This window comes from Anopheles marshallii, chromosome 3 (assembly GCF_943734725.1).
Source record: "Anopheles marshallii chromosome 3, idAnoMarsDA_429_01, whole genome shotgun sequence".
In the NCBI taxonomy this organism is placed as follows: Eukaryota; Metazoa; Arthropoda; class Insecta; order Diptera; family Culicidae; genus Anopheles; species Anopheles marshallii.
In genome coordinates, this window is record NC_071327.1 from 11,138,816 (window position 1) to 11,158,207 (window position 19,392).

At 45.8% G+C, this 19,392-nt stretch overlaps 3 protein-coding genes across 3 annotated transcripts in view; 1 reads left to right on the forward strand and 2 right to left on the reverse strand.

Moving 5' to 3' along the window:
• The first annotated feature begins 218 nt into the window (after positions 1-218).
• LOC128715212 (uncharacterized) lies at positions 219-1,228 on the forward strand. The gene is made up of 3 exons (XM_053810093.1): positions 219-769; positions 841-1,087; positions 1,157-1,228. Exons 1-3 carry the CDS (start codon positions 219-221, stop codon positions 1,226-1,228), a joined length of 870 nt encoding a protein of 289 aa, XP_053666068.1.
• Positions 1,229-1,258: 30 nt separating this feature from the next.
• On the reverse strand, positions 1,259-2,555 carry LOC128714031 (luciferin sulfotransferase-like). The gene is made up of 3 exons (XM_053808907.1): positions 2,398-2,555; positions 1,951-2,130; positions 1,259-1,886 (listed from the first exon to the last, which is right to left on the reverse strand). The coding sequence occupies exons 1-3, from the start codon at positions 2,553-2,555 to the stop codon at positions 1,259-1,261; spliced, it is 966 nt and encodes a 321-aa protein (XP_053664882.1).
• A 1,676-nt stretch (positions 2,556-4,231) lies between these two features.
• Positions 4,232-19,392, reverse strand: part of LOC128713649 (muscle-specific protein 300 kDa-like) — a 73,514-nt gene continuing 58,353 nt past the window's right edge. The window contains exons 16-25 of the mRNA XM_053808511.1: positions 18,200-18,307; positions 17,938-18,099; positions 11,105-17,857; positions 10,478-11,038; positions 7,469-10,413; positions 6,996-7,031; positions 6,082-6,714; positions 5,797-5,989; positions 4,941-5,011; positions 4,232-4,491 (exon numbers count right to left, since the gene is read on the reverse strand). Of these exons, the coding sequence (XP_053664486.1) occupies positions 4,248-4,491; positions 4,941-5,011; positions 5,797-5,989; positions 6,082-6,714; positions 6,996-7,031; positions 7,469-10,413; positions 10,478-11,038; positions 11,105-17,857; positions 17,938-18,099; positions 18,200-18,307 (11,706 nt within the window). The 3' untranslated portion in view covers positions 4,232-4,247. The remainder of the gene's footprint in view (positions 4,492-4,940; positions 5,012-5,796; positions 5,990-6,081; positions 6,715-6,995; positions 7,032-7,468; positions 10,414-10,477; positions 11,039-11,104; positions 17,858-17,937; positions 18,100-18,199; positions 18,308-19,392) is intronic.

A 19,392-nucleotide genomic window follows, 5' to 3' on the forward strand; every position in this document is an offset into this window, starting at 1 on the left:
CAGGCTGAATGATGGAAATAGCCAAGAACGGTAAAAAATCTTACCGCCTTGTTTGTATCTACAACAAACGAACAATTAGCAGCCAATGGTAACGACGCGTTGCTAGGTGAGTGGAATCGTTTCTTTCTCCGAATCCTAGCAACCCTAAACACACGTTGTATGTTTGTCTACTTTTTGCGTACTGTATTTGCGGTAATACGTCCTACGTTACGCCAGAAATGCGTCCGAATCGGTGTATTTACTTCCTAACTGTTGCTATACACGTTGTGCTAGTTGTTGTGGCCGGTTCGAAACTGGTGTTTCAAGAAAATCTTCGCTCGCAAGTGTTAGACCGAAACGATGGAATGCTGATTAGTGGTGGTGCAGTCTCTTCAAATCAGCTATGGATGCTTGGTTTACGGCTACTCCAACTTGTCGACATGCAGGCAATACTACTGCACGGATTTTCCATCATCATTTCGAACCGCCTATTCAGCGATCCATACAGTCGGCACCTGAATGGAATGTCACATCTGTGGACGGTTCTTACGGTGTGCTGCCTTGCGACGAATCTGTTCGCCATGGTGCTTTGGTTTCGATTTGTCGAAACCACGCACAACACTTTACAGGAATCTCTCTATGGTGGACTGGAGCTGTATCAGTTTGACACAACTTGGAGTGAATTTTGGAACGAGCTACAAATGCACTCCCGCTGCTGCGGCGTGCAAAATTATTCCGATTGGCAAGGGATGCTGTGGGAAACGGCAGAAAAAGAGGCTCAATATAGAAGGTAATGAAGGATGGCAAACCATTGTGGCCAGTTTGATGCCAACTGTTAATTAATTGAAATTTCAAATCAAGGCTACTACTCCCAGACAGCAGTGACATCAGCAGTAGTGTTGTGATCGTTCCAATTAGCTGCTGCCGGAACCGTCATCAGTGCATGGGTGAGCGCATCAATCTGGGCGTTACTGAGCTAGTACGGTCGGTTGCCCTGGATGCCATGAACATCATCAATCACGCCGGTTGCTTCGATGTAATGCGAAGAGGCTTGATACGCACTGTACGCATGATCACTCTATTGGATGCGATCCTCTGCTCGATGCAGGTATGTCTCCACGGAACAGAGAGCTTGTTGCTCTGGTCCGTGTAATAATTCTTCGTTCATTTCTTTCAGCTTGGTACAATCTTTTTGATGAGAATATTATTTATTGCCAACCGAAACTTTAATTCCAACACGACCATTTGAAGACATCCAACTGGCACTCCACCGTTAGAGTCATTCGAACAATTTCCTATGTTGAGTATTTGGAGTTTTCTCTATAGTCCACTGATCGAGTATTTCAATCTGTTCTTTGGTCAGCTCCTGTTTCCAACTCTCCATCTCACCTTTCCGAATAAATCGCTCCCCTTCTTCTCGTGGTTGATTTGCATCTTCGTAGTTGCAAGCTTTATTCTCGCGCATTGACTTAAACGAGAGGTGCTCGTACAGTTCCTTCAACTGCTGGTCACTGTAGGACTTTCCAAAAAACTGACACACCTTTCTAACCACTTCCGGAAGATCACGCTTCATATCTTCGTACGCAAGGTGTAGAATATTGTCGCACTCTCGTAATTCATGGTACTCAATTACGTGCGCATGGTACGGTGAATAAAACTGATGCTCACGCACGAACGATCGCACGAACATATCCATTGTACCGCGGTAGAAGATCCCGCGAGAGTGATGAAAGTACGAAACGGCCACCGATTTTGGGTTGCGTTTAACGTAAACGGTTTTCGGTTTTACACTCCAGTACTGTTTCGGTAGCATCGATACTGGCAGGTGTGTCTTAATGAATCGTGGCCGAGGTGTCTGTCGCACACGTTCGAACGAGTTCATCTTGGCGTCGTGAATTAAACTAACACTGAAAGGAAAGAAAGTGGCTTAGATATAATTGCGAGGAGAAATAGATTTACCGAACCACTTACTCCAGGAAGGGGAACCGCGTTCGCAGTGATTCTGCACGTGCCGCTTGAAAGTTCAGATCATTGCAGATCAACCAAACCATCTCCTGGCACCATGTGGTCCCACTCTTTGGATACGATGCGACCCACACATCATCTGGAAACACTTCGATGTCGAGCAGATCTTTCTCGTGTTGCTGAAATCTTTGCACAAATGTGTGTAAAAACAAGTTATTCAATATTGTATGAAAAAGTTCACTTGTGTGGCTCAGGAGCTATTGAATAGGTAGGTTTGTCGAGAGTCGTGTACAGTGTTCGTTATATTTTTATCAACATTATTACTTTGGATAACTTTTACGGGTCAGATAATACACAAATTAGAACTGCTACTCGGGATATTCAGTAAAGTCACCTTCTAAGGACCCAACTATAGAGTTGTTTACTAACGTGTGGCACTAAGTGGATCCTTACCTGTTCGTGTAGCAATGAGCCGGTGGTTCCCAGTTGGGAATGGTGATTGGCACATCACCGTATTGTTTCGCGCGTACCATGATGTAGTCCTCCTCACAAGTTTGCTCTTTATTCTCCACATACAGTGGATCCGTTATTTCCGCGTATTCGAAAAACATCTTGCTTCGATGGTGTTACAACGAGAACTATCAGCCTGTTCGCTTATCTGCATCCACTTTTACCATGAACGCTTCTGACTCGAGCCGATGAGCATGATTTACGGCAGGATTGTCCATAGTTTACGCAGAACAGTGAGACAAACGCTTCATGTTATCGCATCTTCAACAGCAGGGCTTTACCACCAAACACACAGCCATGTGCACAGTACATGCATTTCGAATGCTTATCGAAGATGTCAGTGCAACGCTGTTATCTTGTGGCTTTGCAAGATGCGTTTTCAAACGAGTTATCTTTCACACACCCAACGTTTGGTACTGTGAATTGTTTGCAATCATGAGTTACAGTAATGCAGGAACACTATCCTACAATATTTATTTAGCACTTTTATTGCTGAAGCTATCAGTCAGGTATTTAGACGTATGCAGTTCTTGGTCAAACATCGAACCTGTAAAGCTATCATTTAACGCAAGTTGTCGAACTACTGTTTGGGTGAAAAAAAAAAACTATTCCAAGGATGGATACCATGGAGTTGCAAGGGATTCTTGAACATCCTTACAACAGTGACAGCATTAATGAATATCTTGTTTCTATTATGTTTATTTATATATTGTCTTGATTATACAGCATCGACCTGTTAATTTATTCCCCATATTTCAAGTTGGTTACACCGTCATTACAATGAAGTAGAGTTCTGCATCGCAACAGATTCCGCAACGTATTCCCAAATTTATTTCGGTATAAAATTGGCGAAGTGGCGGTTTAGAATATGCAGCAAGCCTAGTCTTGTCCATTTTAATAAGCCTGGTCACAATGCAATCAGTATTAATCAGGGATTGCTCTAATTACTCAACCGACCGATCGACCGATCAGCTCTGGTAAGATGAGAACATTTTTTTAATGGAAATAATCGACTCCTTCTTCTTCGGCAGCCCTTTACAACTTGATCTTCCATTTCTAGCTATCGTAAGCGTTCGTTTTTAACTATTTCGGCTGTTTTGGTCCGCCATTTCGTGGCTTTTTCATTTCTTTCATGAGAAACAGGATCTGATCTAAGATCTTGCAAGTGTCCAAACATGTGTTGAGCAGCTGTTTGCATATTCGGAACATAGTATAGACAAACCATGCAACACTTTTGCAATATGTTTCATAGTTTAGAATACTTTTATTATGTTGCTATAATGCTTACCTACAAGAAAAACAAAAATAAATCGTAACATAACACATGCTGAAAACAAAAATGCTTTAATATACCTAGGGGTTAGTAGATTATAAACTTCAGCTCTTTTTAATGCGTCGGTTATCGAGCGTGCTATAATTAAAGGGAATTAAGAGTGTCCTCTTACTGGTGGTACAGAAATTCGTACCATCGTAGTAGTCGTTGTTTTCGATCGCAATTTGAGTATATCTAGCTAACTGCTATGTGCAATGAATATGCGTTTGTTTTATGGTACGGTGCCTCCAAGCTGTACAGTATATGCGCCAAGTGTATACTTTTCACTCGAATAGCGAAAAAGCAACTTTAAGTAATTTACAATTTCGCGTTAATATTACACACTCCTGTGCGGAGCGAGTTATCCCGAGGCAGATTTTTCATTACTTTAGAATTGCCGCATTTTGCGTGCATCGAAGGAACAAGGAATGGAGTTGGGACAGGAAGGTTGTGTTGTGATTGTGTGTCGGATGGACCGTCGCTAGATCGGTGGTGGTCCGTTCGGGTAGCGTAGCATCGGTTCCAGGCTGCGGGCAAAGTTGTTGGCCAGCGTACATGAGTACTCCTCACCGTGGGGCATGAGCGTGACCACACCGAGCAGCAATAACAGCATCGCCTGGATTGGCAACGAGGCACGTATGACACGACCCAAGAAACGATAGCTTCGGGTGAGTATCGTGGTGTTGATGACATCGTCGTCGGCCTCTGTAATACCCGTACCAGTACTGCATGTATGGCAGGGATGGAAATTGGTAAATGCAAGAGAAAAGATAAAAAGGTGTTAGAATGTCAAAAATTAATGCACCATACGAAATGGACTATGCTGCACGCTAAGCCCTAAACATTTAATCTGATCATTATCAAACGTTTAAACATCGTTAACTCTACTTTTCATCCTTATGTAAAGGAGGATGTCGTACCGTACAAAACAAATCCTATTCTTTACTATTATTGTTCTAATTTATTGTTTTTTTTACGTAAAAGCTTCTCATCTTCTATCCTACGCTTTACTTGATTCAACATCTACTTAAACAGCTTTGCAAAAACAATTAGTGAGCAGTAACACAACTACGCAAACATTGCTTAACCAACACTGACCAACAAACGCTTTGTCTCACAGTTTTCTAAACTAATTAAGTCATAATAATAAAAAAAACTAAACACTAGTAATTACTTTGTACTGGAATCATGTGCCGTCGCTTGTGATGGATGGTTTCGGGATCCGCTACCATCTCGTTGGTGGCTCTATATGAGTAATAGGCATAGATTTAATTCGTGTCGAGGCAGAGCAGATCAAAATGGTGAACAATTGGTATAAAATAAGAAAAAAAAATAGGAAAAGAAAATTATGTTTAATTAAAAATCCAATTACAGTATGTAAAAGAGTCGAATAGAAGGATGTCACACAAAAATGTCAATGGATTAGGAAGGGCACAGGAGGTAAGAAATGAGAGGAATGGGAGGTCTAAATTTGGCATGTATTTGGAGCGAACGCTACAAAACTACAGATGCGACGATTCATATCCAACTGTTCTGAGTACCAGTCAGGGTTGCGATTGGATGCGAAGCTGAGGAATAGTTCTCCCTTCCTTGAAATTCTCCCACACTCAGTTCGATAGTTGCTTTTGGTAGGACAGCTGTTGAGCAGCCGAAAACACAGCACACAAATGATGATAACGGCACTCCGAAAACAGTTTAGAGGAGCGTATGATGAACATTTACAGTCGTGGTTGGTATCGGGGGGGTGACGTGGCGAGCGGTTTAGGCGTGCGTGAACTCAACTACTTACTGACACACTGTGCGCAACAGAAAAATTAAACCCGTAACCGTCTGACCAAGCCCGACGGTGACGACAAAGGACGAAGACGACGGCGACGACGACGAAAGCTTCGTTGGCGGTGAGCGGTGAATAGTTGGAGATGGTTGGATAGGTGGTGGTAGTGGTGGTATGGTGTTGGTGGTGGTGGTGGTGGTGGCAAGATATATTCTCAAAGAATCACACATCGAGATGTGTCCTCGCTTGCACCTACCTCCTGCTGATCTGATGCTTGCCGGCGTCTTGCCTGTTGTCGATCAACGGTCGAAAGTGACGTCGTCGAGGAGGTGGAAGGAACATCTGCCAGACTGGTGCTACTATCATATCCCAAGGACGCACCTATCTTGATGATGTACATCTCCACCAGGCGCCGTATCGAGTGGAAGCGCAATCGCAGATCAGTTAATCTGAAAAAAAGGAATCATGACGTTCAGGTTGGGCTCAGTAAAGATGCTGAAGTCTCTCGTGGTTGGTCCAACCGAAACAGGTTTACACTTACTTCGCATACACCTCATCAAACTTCTCCGACTTGTTAGCGTCCACGTACTTCGTCAGTTGCGACGTAGTTTCCTGTAAACTAACCACACGTGGCTCACAGCGCATTAAGTCCGCACGGAGTTCCCGGAACATACGGTACTTCTTTTCCACCAACCGTTGATCGCTCGTCAAATCGATCGGTTCCGATGATTTGATCTTGTTTTCCGTTTGCTCTAACCATCCGCTCAGCTCGGCGATGGTGCGATGGAACTCACGGTTCTCCATCAGTGCACTGTTCAGTGCCGATTGCCAACGGGAGGCACCAGTACAAACGGTGTCCCAACGTCGGTTGTTTTTCTGCAATCGTTCACGTAACTTTGCTGCCCGAGAGGTGTCCCGGGTGTGGGTCGCTAGATGTTCTCCTACAATGTTCAGCGACTTGATAATGCTCTTGTGGCTGTCGAGGTCAAGCAGAAATTCGCGATGGTCTTGTATCGTGTCTTCCAGTGCATCGATATCCGAGGGGGGACTTGACAGCTGGTTCCGCTGTGTCGATTCCGCCATTGCTAACCATTGCTCCAACCGCCAAAGATCGTTATCAATCTGCTGCCAGTTCCGGTTCGTACACAATGGACATGTCAGATAATCTGCATTGCTATGTGAAGACAAAATTGTAATTAATTTTAAGGTTTTACCAACTATAACCACGATCGATGTGTAGAGTGAGAGAAAAATTAGTAAATATTAGGACGATAACTTAATTCGTGACATTTCACTACAGATGGAGTTACTAATGACATCAACTTCAGCAAAATGAAATCTAGCGCCATCTAGTGGTAATTACTGCAATTTGACTAAAAGGCAGATAGAATTTCTTTTTAAACGTCACGAATAAAGTTACAGTTCTTGGCAGTAGAGAAGTAGAGTAGCACTTACTGTACGCAGTTAAAATTGTAAGCATTAGGAATGATCCTGCGATGCGGCGAACAGACGGAACAGAGAGTTTGTGAAGAACAGTGTAGACAAGAGAGTCAGCGAAGAAGTAATGTATAGTGAGTGTTTCGGCAGTGTTGTATCCATCGTGACAGGAGGGGACCAATTGTACGTTTGTTACATGTTTTGAGTACATTTTTTTTTTTTGGCGTAGTGTGTGCGCAAGTACAACGGTCAAGCCCAATCATGATTTTGAAGAAAAGAAACGGAGAGAAAGTGGGAAAAAGTGAATAGAAAGAGAAATGTATGAATGAGTGAAGCTGCAACGATTCGAGGTATATCTGCATGGATTAATGGTGGATTAGCGCTAGCATCCGCTTCTAGCAGTTCGGTTTGAACATGTGGATGATACTTGCGTGATGGTTTCGGATAGGAAGTATTGCGGGTATTGTAAACACAAAGCATCGCTTGCATACCTTGATTCCTCCAGCTGTTCTTGCTTCTGTTTCCATTCTGCCAAGAAACGCTGGTATCGTTCCGTTTCCTCTTTCACACGCACACTAAATGCTTCCTCCGTCGTGGCGTGACATTCCGAGATTAGCAGCGTGTTCAGATGCTTAATCAGCTCGACGGACGATTCACAGGCTGCCGATGCTTTTGATACGTTCTGTGTCGTACCGACAAAGTTGTTTGCATTGATGGCCGCGATTGCCTCCTCCAACTTGCCCAAATTAGTGACGGCTTCTGCAAGTGCCGTCTCGAGTTGATAGCGATACGCGTCCTTTGCGGTGATGGATTCACTTCGTTCCAGGCGCAATGTGTTCACCTGGACGGCTACGTCCTTTTCGTGGGCAATTTCGAACGCTTTTGTAGCGCGGGCTAACAGCGCATCAAGTCGTTCCTTCAAACCATTGCCCAGCTGATGATACTCGGCCATTTTCTGTCGAATGTCCACCTTCAGCGTTTGGTTTGCTGAATGCTGCTCAATGAGATTCGCACCCAGTGAATCCTCCTTTTCGAACAAATCTACAACGAGCAAAAGTTCGCTATGCAAATCCCGAAGTCGTTGTATGTGAGTCTCCGGAGAAACAGGATCTTCGGCAGGTGATTCCGATGGTAGATGTTCGATCTGTGTCACCTGTACATCGATCTGCGTCAGAGCGAGAATGATTTGCTCATACTTCACTACAAACTTGCCCACATCTGATCTGCACCGCTCTAGATCGTTACGTAGTTCGCATAGATCCGGCAGCAGTCGGTCCCAGACAAGCAACATTTGGTGCACTGGTGTAGTGACGAAGCGCATACCTTCACCCGAAACTAGATCGTTCTGTACCAGCGATATGTACTGCTTACGCAAACATACCCGACACTCCTCTCTCGTTTCAAGCTCTTTCGTGCGTATAGCTATGCTTTCTAGCTCTTCAGCCATCTGATCCCCGTCGAAGGTAGTCATCGATTGCTCCAATCGCCGATTGGCCTCATGCTGTTGGTAAACCCATTGCTGAAACTGCAGACCATTCTGCAAGCTCAACAACGTATTCCACAAATCCATGAGATCTCGCTTGCGACTACCGGATACGCGGCACATTCTTTTCCACCGTATATCCAGATCATTCGCATCGCTCTGAATACTTCGAATGTTGATGTTGACACTATAAGACTGCACGTCAATCGCAACTATTTCGCACAGATTAAGTACCTCCGCCACGTTACCACTGTTACTTTCAATCGATCGCTGCAGCTTTTCGTAATCGTCCAGCAATCGATCTAGAGTCGACTGGTCCAAACTGTCCACCACAAAGGGCATTCCCAGTTCGCGCTCAATCGTCTTCATCCATGCTTGGATCTCGGCAATGCGTGCTTCAAGCGAACGCATTCTCATTTGTACTGTCGAGGACGTCTCGGTACGACTCTCACACATGCTGCACAGATAACTCCAATCCTTTTCAAGTGCATCAAGATGTTTCGTAATTTCTTCATACTCCTCCGATGTTGAGCAATGCTGTAGAAGATCTCTGCCTACGGCCATCAACCAATCTTTCTCCCACTGTTTAAGACCCAGCTCTTGTCGCATTGTGTCTTCCATACTCTGAATGAAAGCTTGATCATCGGTGCACGATTCGTATTTGGCGGGATCGCGCACTTTCCATTCGTACACTCGCATCCACTCCATTAGCAATTGGTAATGTTCCAGGAACAGCTTCTTCTTGCGCGAACGCGCCTCGGTCAGTTTCACCAGCAGTACGACGCGCTGCTCGAGTTTGCCGAAGATTTGCCACAGTGTCCAGATACGCTTGTGGAGCCGCTGTACATCAAACATGCTGATGCATGCTTTCAGTTCTTCATGGAGTTGGCCCATCTCTTCCAGATTCGACCGCACCGTGTCTAACCGTACGTGATGGTTTTTGATCAGGTTGAGTCTCGCCTGTACACCGCTAAATCGATGCTCCACGCCCAGATCAGAGGTGTTGCGCTGATCTGCATCTAGCTGGTTCAGATATTCCTCCAGTTCATTCAAATGAGCTTCCACCTCCTGCGACTGCTTCGTAAATCTGCCATGCGTCTCATCAATACTAAACAGGAAGTTCTTCCACGTTTCCACATTGTCCTGCAGCTTGACAACCTTCTCGGTAATCTTTCCGTGTTCGCTTCGCATTCCAACCAATGTACACTCGTCCTTGGTATACAGTGTCAAGTGTGCCAGCTCCTGATTCATCGCGCTCAAATCTCCCTCCAGCCGGGGGAACTGTTCCAACAATCTATTTACCCTTGCAATCAACTTCGGTAGCTCTGGCAAATTGATGTACTCCAGCTGGAGTGTAAACTTTTCGCGCTCGATATCACCCAACGCTGCGTACAGGTTAACGCCGAGCGATCGGAACTTTTCCCAGTGCCAGAGCCGATTATCGATTTCCGTGATGCGCTCCAAGTACCGATCAATGCGATCGGAATGTTGTTCACTTAGCGCGTTGAATCGCTCCACCAGCCGCACATCGATCTTGCTCTTTTGCAGCAGAACTTTGCGTAAACTAATCAAAAGCATCTTGATCAGCAAACACTGCTCACGGTGCGCTTTCAGCTGACCGTAATCACTGGGGATGGGCTCAGACAAGAATGCCATGACAAATTGCAGATATTCTTGCCAGAAGTCAAGCAATCGTTCATCATCTTCCGACCGGGTAACCAGCTGCTGCACAAGCTCTTGATATTGCTGGAATGTATCCTGAAGCAGGTTTTGCGATACTGAATGGATGTTATGCAGATTTCCGTTATCGTCCGCTTGGTCCCTATCGCGTTGAATGTCTTTCAGGCGCGCTATTGTAACGCACAAGCTTAGCATGTACGAACGAAGATCGACAATTTTGTTGCAAAGATTTTCATCGGCTGTACGCTGCGATTGTCCCGCCTGCTGGAGGCTCTGTAAATAAAAACACACAGTTGTCAATAATGCATAACGCCAACCGTTAACTGACGCGCGGTACCTCTTGAATGCGATCCAACAAACCGCGAGAAGTTTGCACAACGTTGGCTTTATCCACACGTGCTACCTCCCGCTCACGCACCCTATTTCGCTGCTCCACCACATTTCGCTCAATGTCCTCCAGTTTCTTGCTACATTCGTCAATCTCCGCCAACAGCGTATCACCCACGTTGAATCCAACTTGCTCATTTATATCACCGATTAGCTTACGGAGCTTCTCCACCTCCTGACGCTGGTCGAGTAGCGCCTGCTGGTATACTTCCACTTGCGGCAGATCTTCCAAACGTTGCAACTCATCGTAGTCCGTATATTCGTGGTTCACCCAGTCCTTCACGGTTTCGCACACGTCGTGATAGTGTTGCCAAAGCTTCACTGCCTTCTCGTACCGTTCACACAACTCGCGCAAATTTTCCCGCGTACTTTCCCACACAACGCTTATCTGTTGGACTGTTTCTTGGATCTCCGCTGAAACACTTTCATCGGACGATTCTACCAGCGGTTGTGCCAAGGTTTCTAGATCTTCAATCATGCCTTTCCTGCTTTCGATATCCGCGAGGAGTGTCTGAAATTGGTAACACTTCGTTAGTACCACGTAGCAATGTTCCACTGATACGACACAGATACTTACATCTAAACGTTCCGTTGCTTTCAACAGTCGGTTATAGTCAGCACTTTCCTGCAGCTGCAACAGTTCCATCATAAACTCCGTTTCCTGTACGTGCTCCTGAATCATGTCGAGTTGCTTATGGAACTTGTTCCACAGTGCCAAACGGTTCCGCAACAACGTCATCACTTCGTCCGACCGGTGCTCAAGATCGCTGTGTACGTTTTGCAGCGTGGATAAATCCCGCTCCGTTTGTAACGGCGATACCGAAACCTTGAGGTTCATCGGCAGCGTGTGAAGCATCTGCCGAAGGCGCATCAACTCACTCCAGCAGGGTCCGAGCGCATCCTGGCTGGTTTTACAATCTGCCAGCGCTTTCTCGATGACCGATCGTTTACCGTTGACGCTGCCACTACATTCGTCCAGCACACGAGCAATACCCGTGAGTCGTTCTTCTTGTGCTTTTATACCAAGCTCAATATCTTCCAGCCGGTGGTAGAATAGCTCGGCCGCATCCAGCTCTTCCGATATCTGTTGCGATAGATGGCGCGATGTTTTGAAAACGGCACCCGCCTTCTCAGTGTTGCAGTCGAGATCTAGTGCAAACTGGCCTACCAGCTCGGTGTCGATCAGTTGGATGCGAGTCTTGAGCGTCTGTATCCGTTCGATGTAAGCGTACAGATCTTCCTGGCTTTTCAGTACCGCTTTGCTGCTATCGAACTCGCGGGCAATCTCCTGCAGTTCCTGCTCGATGAACGCCAGTTTATCGCCCGGTGGCGTACCTTTGGTTTTCATCGATTCCGCAATGTGGCGCTGTATGTCATCGATCCGGTTCGACACTGCGTTCCAGTCGTCTAGCAGCTGACCGTGCAGTTGACGCTGCAATTGCTCATCCGTTACGGAAATGGTACGCAGTGCCTGACCGAACGTGTCGCAGGCGGTTTTGTACACCTTGTTATTGAGCACCTCGTACTGGGCCTTAATTTCCCAAAACGTTCGCATATCATCGACTGGAGTTTCGGAGAGGTTCTTTTCGATCGTGATGTTAGCTAACTTGCCCTGGCATACGTCCAGCCAGTCAACCAATCGATCCGCGTGAGTATTGTATCGATTCCATTGCGCCTTAAACTTGGTCACCAGGTTCAGATACAGTGATACCTCCTCCTGTAGCTGCATTGCCACAAGCAACGCTTCGTTACTTTCCCTCTCGACAGTCGGTGCTGAGATCAGCTCGTGCATGTGCCGGGCCATCTCGTGATGCGATCGCATCTTTGTCAAGTGATTAGCAATGTCCTGTTCCAGCGATTCGTACATCGTGATATACCGCTCAAAGTCCTGCGACGAAACGTTACTCAAGTCTGGCACGCGTTGTTGAGCCACCTGAAGCCATTGCTTTTCGTCCACCATCTCCTTCTCCAGCACGGTCCAGCGAGATGCCGCCAAGGCAAGCTTCCCTGCCCGATCGACGGCCCGCTCCAATATTACCTTCGTCCGGTTGTAGAGGGAAGAATGTAGCTCGGCATACTTCTGGCGGGTTAATGGATCGAGGTTGGTTTCTAGCGATTCCAGTATCGCCTTACAGTGGTTCAAATTGACGAAAAACTTGCGATAGCGTTGCATTTCCTCTTGCAGCTCTTCGAGCGAATTGGTAACGATTTCATTTTCAATGAACACTTCTGCCGTAGCTGTTATCTCCTGGAACTCGAGCAACGTCTGCTCGTACTCATCGGCTAGACTACACAGCTGGACGAGCTTGTTTCGTTCCAACACAAGTCCATTTTCCAGCCGGCGTAACGCATGAATAGCTTTATCCAGCTCACCAGCTGTACTGTCGTCCAACTTTATCTCGGGATTGTCAAACGTCTTCAATGACGTCATCACCGCATTACAGTGCTCTTGTAAATTGTGAATAAGGCCAAGTTTGCTGCTAATGGCAATGGTATCGTTCGCCACGAGGTCATTATAGGAACTTTCCACCATTTCCACCGTCTCGCCCGCTCTACGTATTTGTTCACCAACAATACGCGACTTTGCCGTATTCATATCGATCTTGGATTCCCCATTGGCGACCGTTTGCTCGAGGGCTTTCACCTGCCGCAGCAAATTATTGAGGCATTCATCCACCTCTTTATTGAGACCGGTCTTGGAGCGTTGCACATATGTTATGATTTTTACTATATGTTCTTCGATGCGTATCAACCGAATTTTATACACCCGGAGCTGCTTCGCACGGTGCAATGCTGACCCTCCATCTGTCGTGTTCGCTTGCGCAACAGTCATTCCTGCATCGAGATCTTCCAACGATTTGACTACATTTTCCACCACATCAAACAGTACATGCTGCTGTGCGATCGGATCGTTGTCATTCGTTTGTAACAATTGTAGCATCTGGTCCAGATCGTCGTTTGTCGAGCTAGTTTCGTCATCTTCATCATGTAGATTCGATGTTCTCAAAATCGGATAATCATTTTCCTGTTGCATACCGTCGTCCGCAGCTGGAGCTAGTGACGGGAGTTTCATGTGGTCGAACATTTGATTAATATCGTTCCACGGTATTACTCGGTTTTCGGCATAGTTTTGTTGCGACTTCATGATAGAGAAACAATCTGATAAGCTCAACTGCAAATTTTGACTTTGCAAACGGTCTAGCGATTCATTGATGGGACAACTGACCGTTGTCAAGGGTTGCTTCTCGTGGTAGGAGGATGTTGTTGTTCGTTCCTCAACCGTACCGAACGATGGATCAATGTCGACCTGTATGTTTAAGCTGACATCTCCCTGTCCATCTGGTCCTTTACCATCAGTAATGATCGTCTTTGTTACGGTCACCGTTTCGTTCCCACCAGAGCCTGGCATCGGTACACCACCGGCACTCAAGCTGGGCACCATCATCTGCGTACTCACTTCAACTTCTATCGGGATTGATTTTTCCTTCGATTTCTTAGATTTTTTCGACTTCGAACGTTTGGTGCTTTCCTTATCGTCGGAAGTATGCTTCGCTTCCCCATCCGGTTTCAGATGTGATTGCTCCGGTTTCGTTTGCGTGCTAATTGTAACCGTTTCGGTAATCTCAGCCACTGCTACTGGGGTAGTTTGGGCGTCAGATTCGGTAGTTGGGATTTGTACTGTTTGCATATCTACGCTCTCGACCGTCGGTACGTTTTGAGCAACGGTTTGAATGAGAATTTCATCCTGTATTTCGTATTTTGGTGACACCTCCGACTCTACCGGCACCACATCGTGCATGGGACTCGTTTGCATAGCAGATTCAGTCGTTAACACAGGCTGTGTAACGCACGGAGTCTCTTCTTCCACCGCAGATAATTCTGCATGCGGAGAGATCCCGCGATCTTCGACAAGCACTGTGTCTGTCTCAACATTAGCATCTTGCACATCGGGGAAGTTTGTTTGTGCGCTATCATCTGTCTTCTCAACGGCTACGCTCGGTTCCAATGCAGTTTGTTCAGCAAAATGTACAGGGCTAGTTTGTGCCGATTGTCGTTTGAACAACGTTGCTGGATCAATCACTTCCTTTACAATCTGTCCCAGTATCGGTCCAACAATCTCTTCGGTATTTTCGGCTTGCTGTTGAGTTTCCTTCGTTTCGATAGGCACAGTTTGGTTTGCTGTATCGACCGTGTCGACCTCACGTACAGCAACTACCGATTCTTCCGGTGCGTCCGTTTGTGCTTCCTGTTGAACCAGCGCCAAAGGTTGAAGCGTTTGTGTTTCTATCTCCATTGCTTCTACAACTGTGGTTTGTATTTCTTTTGTCTCTTGCTCGGTTACCGATTCTTGCTGTTCGACCATCAAAGGAGAAGTTTGTTGAGAAGTGCGCTGAATTTCTGGTTCAGGTGATGTCTGCATGGATCGTTGCTCCCAATCGATCGGTACCATCAATCGTTCTGAGGTGATCTTTTCTATCTCCACATCAGCTGGATCGCGAACCTCCTGTCCAGACGTAAGCTCAGTTGGCGTTGTTTGCTGCTGTACGTCTTCCGTATAAATCGCCTCAATCACCTCGGTGGGTACCACGATTTTCTCCTGAATGTTGATCGGAACTTCAACAATCTCCGGCTCGACGGCTTCTTCCATAACGTTCACCGTACTGGTCTGAGGTTGATCTTCCTCTGTAAAGCTTTGGTACGAGTCAAACCGTTGTTCCGATTCTTGGGCCTCAGACAAACGACCGTCAGTGTGCAACGACTTAGCTGCATTTGGTTCAGCTACCGGCATTTGGTCAGTATTGCTAGCCTTCTCGTTTTCGAGCTTACCCTTCTTCTTCTTTTTGCGCTTCTTCTTGCCCTTATCGTCATCTTCCGGTTCGCCCTCGGCGGCGGTTGCAGTTTTATCAGCTTCATAACCTGGATCAACCTCAACTGCTTTTAATCCAGAAATTTCTTCAAATTCGACATGTTCCGTTTGTTTGTTATCATCGATAGGTGTCATTTCTGTCGATTTCACCTCGATCAAACTGACACTTATTTTCTTTGTTTCGGTTGGATCAACGGTCATGGACACCTTCAGAGAAGAGGACTGTGATTCACCAATCGATGCCACTTGAACCTGTAGATTCTTTTCATCATCGATGGGAGTAGTAAGCACCGGTTCTTGTTTCACCAACATTGTGTCAGCAGTCGGTTCACTAACAATTTCCTCAATCATAGGACCTCCTGTAGCTTCTTCAGTGTCATCTTCTACAAGAACTCGCTCTACAATCGTAGTCACATGCGTCACCTTTTCGATCATTACCTTTTCTTCCTGCTCATCATCCGCAACAGACTCGACGCATTCTACTTCAACCGGGATCTCAATTATTTCCTCTGTGGTTGTAGTTTTAGTGATCAAAACTGTTTCCACTATTGTTGTGCAACTATCAGCGTCTTCAATTGTATCGGTGGTCCGCGTAATCGTTGTTTCTACAAGCGGTTCAGAACGCAAGGTGCTTGATTCAATCACTTCCAACGTGGGTTCGCTTCTCAAAGCAGGAGTGTCGGGCATTGGGGCTGCAATATCCTCGTGTGGTTGAATAGTTTCCTCCGGCACGTCACTCGTAAGCGGTACACTCGAAACACTAATTTGCCTTTCCATCAGTATAGGTACTTCTATCTCTTGCTCACGATCAACTGCGACATATTCCAATGCTTGATCTTCCATTACTATAGGGACTAGTTTCTCTACTTCTGCATCGTCCACGTCAGACTTCAAAACATTCGGCTCTATTTGGATATAGTCGGAACCACGTTCCGGACTTGTCGGCCATATCTGTTGTGCCTCTTGGCTTTCTTCGCTCATTACGGGGTCTGCAACAACTTCCCTCGCTTGCGTATGTACTGGTGAAAGTGGTAACGAACGCTCGGGACCTGTAACATTACACACATGTTCCGACGGTGGCCAGATGTCTTCTATCGACTCTACCGGTTTTTGCTCCGGTACGTTTAATTCTCCGCCGGCTGTAAGTGGTTCGTTAAGGCTTAAGGAATCGATTGCAACAGCATCGGTAGGAGCAGCAACAACTTCAGCATCAGCGCCTAATAGTGTACTAGTACTAGTTTGTGACTCAACGATAGAAGCAATCAACTCTACTGGTGCGATTTGAGCATGTGAATCGAATACCTGTGGCGGTTCTTCCGGCTGCTGTTCGGCAGCCTGCTCAGTCGTTTGCATCTTCTGTTCCAACTCTTCCAGTACTTCTGCAACCACTGTCTGGGCTGCTTCCTGTATCGGTGACTCGCTGGGCAACACTGGTAGCTCACCAGCTTCTATCGCTTCATCCCGTTCCTGTTTACTACTTTCTTCCAGCACAACGTCAACTCCTTCAACGTCCACCACAACACTCTCGTCACCCGTTATTGCGCGCGTTTCCGGCTGCTGCGTAGCCAAGTCTACCGATGTAACAATCGATGCCTTTCCGGGTGCAGTTGATTCGATGGATTGAGCTGGCTGGACTACCTTTCGCAAAGTTATTCTCTTCGATCCGTCCCGATTCACTACAATCTCCGTGGTTGTATCGTCTGGTTCGGTAAAAGTAGTCTCGAACTGAGTCGGAATATTCTTCACCAACAACTCCGACGATCTATCAAACTCACTTCCTTCTGTCGGCTGTGTATATCTTGCCTCAACGACAACCGATTCCTCCAGCTGCTGATCCGCTAAGCCGATCGAGCGCGGCACGTTGGAGATCTGTACTGTTTCACGTCCATTAACCACCGATTGGATAATCAATATGTTGTCGGTAGTATGTTGTTCCGCTGCGGATTGCGTCTGGACAGAAGATTCTTGAGTGACCACACTAACAGGCAGTTGCACTTCACCTTGTACTACGTCAGCCGATACAGGCACTGGTTCGATTGATGTCAGTGGACTTGTTTGACTTTCGATGTCCACCGTTTGTGGCAGAATCGTTGCCTCCACGGGATGCAAATGATCAGTAATCCGTTGAATATTATTCTCCAGAATCAACGCTTTTTCGCGCAGGATGCGTATCAACACGGTCAAGTTCTCTCTCAGCGCAGCCGTACGATCGGTTACATCTTTGTACACAAGATATGATGCTGTCTTATCCAACACCTCCTTCAAAAATTGTTCCTTTTCGCGCAAATCTTTTAGAACCGCACTTTCCTCATCCTTTCGACGTTGCATTTCTTCCACCGTACTGCATTCGGTCATCTCCATTAGATGTATGCTGGTGCCGGATAGCCATCTTTCGATTCCCTCTAATAATTCTAGGTAGTTCCGAATTTCCGTCTTCCTATGCTCTCGTTGTTTTAAAGTTTGCTACAAAGTCAAAGACGAGATGAAGAAAAAACTCAATTAGCTCAATACTCTGCCAAATTCTGACCATTTTCAGAGCAAACCTGAATCTTTTCGAGGCCATTTTCCGCTCGTTGCCGTAATAAGTCGATTCGTTGGTCGATTTGTTCAACCGCTGCCCGTACATGGCTGTCTGCGTTCGCCGGTAGGGATCTTGCGATGGCGTAATTCTGTTGCTTGTACTCAGCTAAGTTCGTTATGAGGACCTGTAAGTGAGGAGGATGAGGAGTAACGATATGTATTAGAAGATGAATTAACAATTACATTACATCACCCTTCTCGCAACCGATTGCGAATGCGTCATACCTGAAGACCCTTGATGAGATCGTTCACGTTGTCGTACGGTAAATTGTTCATCTCTAGTTCCGCACTGATCAGCGAGTCCAGAATACTTTCAACACTTTGCGCTAGTGCCTGTAAGATGGAAAACGAACGAAATGGTTTAGCACTCGGGGTTTCGAAACGCGCACACTCGGGTTGAAACAAAACTAAAAAAAAAAAAAACGTACAAAACGTCACTAAAAGGCAAACATTGCTTTCGTTTTGCTCATCATCGCTTCGTTTTGTTTTTTTCTAACACAAAAACTGCGCCGCGCACTAGTTTCAGCTGAATTTTTGCCTTAACGGCGCCAGAAATAACAACCGAAGGTCCTTCCAAAAATAGTCTAACCAAATATCATAACACAACACAAAACATTAAACACGGCTCTACATTAGAACGGTAACATAATCGGACCAGAATTGTTCAGTTTGTTTTTTTTTTCATGCACAATCGACTTAAACACGGCTATTGTGTTGTGGACGCTTTGCTTCGGCACATTAAAGACCGCGGACACAACGAATAACCAATATGTCAGCATTAGGAAATTTTACACCTTTTAACCACCACGCGTACGTTAAATGACCAGAAGGAAAGTATAAAATAAATTTACGAAAGACATTACAGACAAAACGTTCCGGTTTTTTGTGCAATACTTAGGAAGCAATGGTTGGAGACGCTTCGTTCGGCAAAAAACTCATAACTGATTCAGTAGTGAAATGATATTTGATGCATGAAAAGTTCTCAGTCGGTTTTTCGTGTTGGATTAGGATTGTTGTGATTGTTGCTACTGATACTGGGTAAAGAGCTGCAGATAGCGCGATACAGTTTAGTCTGGTTGAAACTCGTCTAATCATAGCTATAATTAGAGCCTACACGAAATGGCATCAGCGGCGGGGTGGTTAAAAGTGTCAAATTTACATATACTCCTGTTTGGCCGATGATGATATTCGATTGCGCCGAGTGGCTGCAGACAACGGTCACACGCAACAACAATAACACATGTGCGATGAAGGATGAAATTAGCCAATTAGGCGACCGTTTAGACACCGAACCTTAAGGTGTCGGTCAATGCAAAACAAAAGGACATTACACATACAAGCTACAAACTACACGTGTTGGGTAGCGATCCGATACAACAATTGCTCAACAAGCATCAAGTTAATGAAAAGGATAAGTA

Coding starts and splice junctions, on each gene's coding strand:
- LOC128714031 (XM_053808907.1), bottom strand. CDS start 2,555: ATGTTTTTCGAATACGCGGAAATAACGGATCCACTGTATGTGGAGAAT. Junction 2,131..2,397: donor GCTCATTGCTACACGAACAG/GTAAGGATCCAC, acceptor ATTTGTGCAAAG/ATTTCAGCAACACGAGAAAG. Junction 1,887..1,950: donor ACGCGGTTCCCCTTCCTGGA/GTAAGTGGTTCG, acceptor CTTTCCTTTCAG/TGTTAGTTTAATTCACGACG.
- LOC128715212 (XM_053810093.1), top strand. CDS start 219: ATGCGTCCGAATCGGTGTATTTACTTCCTAACTGTTGCTATACACGTT. Junction 770..840: donor AAAGAGGCTCAATATAGAAG/GTAATGAAGGAT, acceptor TTTCAAATCAAG/GCTACTACTCCCAGACAGCA. Junction 1,088..1,156: donor CGATCCTCTGCTCGATGCAG/GTATGTCTCCAC, acceptor CATTTCTTTCAG/CTTGGTACAATCTTTTTGAT.